The sequence below is a fragment of the Lolium rigidum genome, chromosome 2 (genome assembly GCF_022539505.1).
Source record: "Lolium rigidum isolate FL_2022 chromosome 2, APGP_CSIRO_Lrig_0.1, whole genome shotgun sequence".
NCBI classification, from domain to species: Eukaryota; Viridiplantae; Streptophyta; class Magnoliopsida; order Poales; family Poaceae; genus Lolium; species Lolium rigidum.
In genome coordinates, this window is record NC_061509.1 from 214371658 (window position 1) to 214377657 (window position 6000).

Below are 6000 nucleotides of genomic sequence, written 5' to 3' on the forward strand. Positions count from 1 at the left end.
GGCTAGCAAAGTCACCAAAGCACTGTCCGGTTGCGTGGCCCTGGAGAAGCTCGTGAAGACCGACCTCCCTGGGGGTGGCACGTAAGCGTGTTTAGCGGCTAGATTTAGGATCTGCTGTTGGTACCACGAAAGAGTACGATATTTGGCGTTATACGGTGAATGATGTATTGAGTCTCTTGGACGAGTTATATAGTACAAGACTTGGAGACGAAAAAGCTCTCCCAGACATACGGTAGAAAATGGACTACAAATTCCGTGTGATCTAAACTACCAAATATATCTCTAACACAAAGGAGGACATAGTGCTAGTCTGTGCACGTGCATAAGCATTGCACTGTGGTTCAAAAGAGGCCATAGTTGCTAGTCTGTGCATTTGGATTTTAGGATTGGACTGTGGTGCGTATAATTCACGTGAGGAAGAAGAATGGCATAAAGCCCGTAAGGGGAATAATACCTCACGTCTTGCCTTCTCACAAGCATACATCCTAATCAAAAGTGTCATTTTCCCACAGCAATCTGCCACCAAACACCCTTAAAGAGAGACTGCATGGAATAGAAAGAAGAGGGGAGGTAGAAGGAAAAAATGGGAAGAACGAAAGTAAAAGAGAGCGGATAGTGTCTGGACGAAAAGTCGAAAAGACCAATCTATATCTTCCATCCTAGGCCACCGCCAAGCAACAAGTTACACTCTCACCTCTTTTTCACACAACACATCCAAACAGACACTCCTGTCCTTCACCATTCCAAGTTTCCAACACTCTTTCTCTTTCTCCCTCTCACTCTCCCCCCACCCGTGGACTCCTCTCCCCTCCTCTCCCCCAAGCAGCAAGAAATCCTCCAAGTTCCACCTCAATTTCGGCCATAACCCAACGAGCATCCGAATCAAGAAACCCCTTTTCAACTCCTTCTCGATCTCTAGCTAGCCACAAGTCAAGGGCAGCAGGCATCACACCACACCACCTGCTGTTTGCAAGTTGCAAGAAGTAGAGGAGAGAGATCAATGGAGCTGTTCCCATCACAGCCAGACCTGCAGCTGCAGCTCCAAATCAGTCCTCCCCCTGCCACCAAGCCAATGGACTTAGGGTTTTGGAAGAGGGCTCTCGACACCACCACCGCGACCACTACAGCATCAGCGGCAGCAACCATCGCCGCTCCGTCCATCAACAGGGCATACTCCTCCGCCGTAGCGGCAGCCGGCAGCGGCTTCCACGCAACTGGCGCCGATGGCCTCTTCGATGGGCTACAGTTCTTGCAGCACACCCAGCCCATCCTCAATCATGAGGTGCAGGACCTGGCTTCCATGAGGCCCATCCGCGGCATCCCCGTGTACAACACCTCGCAGTCGCTCCCTTTTCTCCAGAGCCAGCTCCACCACCACCACCTCCACAACCACCAGCATTGCTACGACGCGATCGGTGGCGCGGCCGGCGGGCCGAGGTCGCCCGGCAAGGCCGGCGTGCTGCGGCTGGCGGCGCCGCCGGCCAAGCGGGGCTCCCGTGCGCCGAGGATGCGGTGGACGACGTCGCTGCACTCGCGGTTCGTCCACGCCGTCGAGCTGCTTGGAGGCCACGAGAGTATGTGCTGCTCTTGCTACTGCTAACTGTTGCTCGCGCACACAAGTGCGCATATATCTTTTCTTCTGCTTAATTTGCTTGCTATTAGTTTCTGATTAATTGTTTCTTAGCTATCTAACTAGACAAAGGATCATTTTTACCGTTGATCGAATCTATCAGCTCTCCTGCTAGCATTCAAAAGAACTGGACAAGGATGCATATATGGGGTTCTTGCATAGTACAAGCTAGAGCTATGCTAAGCTCTTTGTTGGTGAATTATGTGGTGTGTTGTTTTCTCTGATATTTTGTGTTTTTTGTGGTTGTGCAGGAGCAACACCCAAGTCAGTTCTTGAGCTAATGGACGTGAAGGATCTAACCTTAGCACATGTCAAGTCTCATTTGCAGGTAAATTTATAATACATACGTTCTCCATGACCATGTTTGGTTCACTAGCTTGTTCATTGAGCTTCCAGTGTGTATGGCTCCCAAATAAGGAATATAAATAACACCTTGGAATGGAAGAAAATACTACACGCAGACACTAATCGATCGATCATATCTGATTTCTTGCCGCTGAATAATATATACTAGAACTTGCTTGTTCTTCGTTCCTCTCCCATTTTGAAGTCTCACTACTTCTCTCTATCTCTCGCCTATGCATGGAAGAATAGTCATTTTACAGTTCACTTTCTGAGCAGTAAATTCCCGTCTTGTACCTTATCTCCCTGTTATAGAGAGAGAGACTTTACCACGATGGGTGAGAGGGAAGAGGGAGAGAGGAGCTGGGCGGGTTCGCAGCTTTTCAATAAAAACTCGAGATCAGCAGCTGAGCAGCACAAAGCTTAAGCAAGCAAGGCGAAGCAAATGCTCGCCATTAAAAGAGGATGAGAGCTATGGCGTCGTGGACGATCGACGGATCACGCACACATGCACACAGCAGCTCAGCAGAAGCACATTGATATGATATACGCATCCATGCATTGCTGCGCAAGAGCAGAAGGCCAAGTACAACCCTGCATCATTTCTCAATAATTAATTTCTGCCCCTTGGTGCTTCTCTGCCTTGCCTGCACACAGTAGCTGATCGAGCCATCAATGCCCCAATTGTGCATATATGCTGCTGCTGCTGCTCCTGCCGGAGTTATTGCTCCACCGTAGACCCGTACACACCTTTGACTTTAATACTGCTACACATATCTAGCTTTAGTTTAGTCGTTTGTTTATGTGCATCGGAATTGTGTTTGATGATCTACATCCATGAACATATGGTTAACTACAGTAGTTGATTAATATCTTGCAGATGTACCGGACCATCAAGACCACTGATCACAAACCAGCTGGTGCTCCATCCTACGGTATATATGATTGATCGATCGATCTCCTTGCTGATCGAAGTATCATCGGATTGGATTAGTAAGCAAGAATATTTATTTTTCAGGGCAAGCCAAGACAATCATAGACATCCCTGACGACAGCTCCTTCGACATCACCAACACCAGTGGATCTGAGTGTTCAGTCCAGCAATCAAATCTTGACGGGAACGACCATGGATCCAACATGTGCGCTCTCTGGAGCAACAACTCTTCGAGGTGACAAACACACACCATGCAAACAAAGCCATTGCTAGCTTCTTAATGAGTAATGTGAACTTCTATACTTAGTTTGGACCAACTTGGTCACATTTTGCATTCTCACATACTAGTATGAGCTATATCACATGAGAGAGCTAGCTAGATTGCAACACCTAATTCCTAGTTCTAATACTCTTCCGGTGATGATTGGTTGAAGTTTGAACCAAACATTAGTAGCACGATTTATGATACATGGGTCACTTGCCCTAATTATGAATTGCTTCATGTCAAACTAAATGTTCCAAGCTAGTGGGCTATCAATGGATATCAGCTGCTACTTAGCTTGCACTTTAGAATTACTCCATACTGCTGGGCTCCGTCTTTTCTGCCATTTCAGGCGAATGGCAGAGAGGCACAGCTAGCGCTAAGTAGCTAAACATTCCCGTTGAGCCAGAAAACTGCTTTGCAGATCGATATAACTACAGAGCCTTACAGGGTCAAAAGCTGCTGGTAATTTCCCATAGAGTGCTAAAGCAACACAGTACGCCTAACTATACACAGAGGTCGCAGTAGCACCCATGTTTGGGCTCTTCATCTCATGCATGATGATGTCTACGTATTCTTCAAGAATCAACTGTCACATTCCACAATTAAATAATGGACTATATATTTTGAGCAGTATATTAATGATCTAAAGAGGGCAACTTTTTGGTTCAAACCAGTCTAGTCTACTGCCTGCTTTAGGCAAAACAAAAACCTATTCCTTTGCCTCATTTTCTTTGTTACTACCATATCAACCACCTCCAAGTGCTCACAAAAAGCACCAGGGTTCTACCTTTGTTCCATCTGCTCCCCATGATGGTGCAATCATCTCTCGAATATATTTTATTAATCTATTTCATTAAACATATCCATCTACCCATTGGTCCAAAGTGCACACTTATATACTTTCCATAACTATAATTAATTAAGGAGACAATATAGTAGCACTACACTGGAATCTTGACCAGAAGTTACATCAGAAGCAACATCATGATATCCTACTAGTATAGTATGAAATTAATCTCTCTTGCATGGCCAGGGATAGCTCTTAAACACATACAATCTGTATGTATATTGTACTATCTCATCCAAGCGTCCATGTAGGCGTGTACCAGCACATGTATACACACGTATTGGAGTATTTGTGGACTCTGCATGGTCACTGTAGTTGTATTGGAGACATATGCATGTATTTTGTTTAGGTGGTGACTGGAGTACATGTATGTACATGTGCATAGCATACACACAAGCATTGACCAGTGCCAGTGTGTGTGTGGTATCACATGGCAAAGTAATTAATAAAGGCAAGCAGCTAACTACACACTTTTTTACCTCCAGTTAATCTATCTGATAAAGCTAGCTGCTTGTCATTGACAGCATCTTAACAGTGAAAGTTGTAGTTGCTTGCTTTTGTTCCCTACCTTTTCCCCCTCCCTTGTGTTGCATGCAAATGGACTCCCACTGAAGAAAGAAAAGATGTCGATAGGCCGGCATTTGATTCTTTCATCAGCCCATGATATACAAAAAAGAAGGTGATACTTAATTCAATTCCTCTCTTTCTTTCTTTTGCTCGTGCAGCGGAGGGGCCTGGTTCCATGGAAAATCAAGAGATGCCAACCCAGGCGACATGAAATCCTTTGAGGTTCGTACACCCCTTTTTTTCCAACGCAAGAGATCATCATTACTATCTCCAATACCTCATCACCCAATGGCCATGATATGCTTTGCTAAGTTAGTGCAGTAGCGATCATTCCTTCTTCCATTTCTTGCATGCATCTTTTCGACGGCTTCCTGTTGAGTCATGATCAGAGCAAATTGTCGGCAGCATTTTCTTACAGTTATCACGTCATCCCAGTCTACTTAATTTGGTCATTTGTTCATTTCATTTGCACTATTGACAATTGCAGGACGTCCAATCGCAGTGCCTCGACGTGGACAATGCCTCCTACCTGATGTCGTCACCGTTCCGACTATCTGAATTGGTCGTCGGCGCCAAGAAGCCGAACCTCGACTTCACCCTAGGACGAATGTAACCTGTCGCTGATGCGTGTTGATCGATCCATCGCAGTGGAAGATGTCTAGCTAGTTAGCTATATGATCACCTATAGGTTAATGAGATGCATATACTCGTGTGGCGCCAGCCCCATATGCATGTGTGTATGAAGCGGAGGAGGGAGCCAACAAAGCAAGATGATGAGAAAGCAAAAGAGGCTGAGAATTAAAGAATAAGACGAGACAACCGTTGATCTAGGAACAAAGTGCAAAAGGGGAGAGGGAGAGACATGGGTGCGTGCAAGTGTGCGTGCGTGGTAGAGAGATGGATAGCGAGAGAAATAGGCTTTATCAAAGGCAGGAAGGCAAGCAGGAGCATGCAACAGGTACCTTGCCTGCCTGCCTAAAGGGCTTGCAGATATATGTGCCTATAATCCTACATATCGATCGCTTGCTTCTGGTGCACACACGATGGAACTAGCTAGGAGAGTGTAGTATGTGCGTGCATGGTGCCTGATGAGACAGAGCTGCATGCTAGGTTAAGAAAGGTTTCATCTTTTTGTTATGCACAAGAAAGGTGCAAAGTTGATGTGCTTATGTTATATATTTATGTGTATGGTCCATGCAGGCATGTATGATGGATTGATCAGTCTTGCTCTTTGCTATCTCCTAGTGTATAGCTACTAGCTTGGAATATATTCTTTCACTGGATTGGATATCATTGGAGCAAATATGGTTGGATTTGCAGTTCATGAGCTAAAGCAAATCAGTAAAGTTGATCTATCAACAAAAGGGTATTCTGAGTAGTACGTTTGATGCTCTATGTAGTTATGCTGCTAAGTG

General features: G+C 45.4%; 1 protein-coding gene across 1 annotated transcript; it reads left to right on the forward strand.

The window, feature by feature from the left end:
- Positions 1–711: 711 nt before the first annotated feature.
- LOC124688104 (probable transcription factor KAN2) lies at positions 712–5754 on the forward strand. The gene is made up of 6 exons (XM_047221819.1): positions 712–1574; positions 1882–1958; positions 2853–2907; positions 2991–3141; positions 4744–4807; positions 5073–5754. The coding sequence occupies exons 1-6, from the start codon at positions 1001–1003 to the stop codon at positions 5196–5198; spliced, it is 1047 nt and encodes a 348-aa protein (XP_047077775.1). The 5' UTR covers positions 712–1000; the 3' UTR covers positions 5199–5754.
- Positions 5755–6000: the final 246 nt, after the last annotated feature.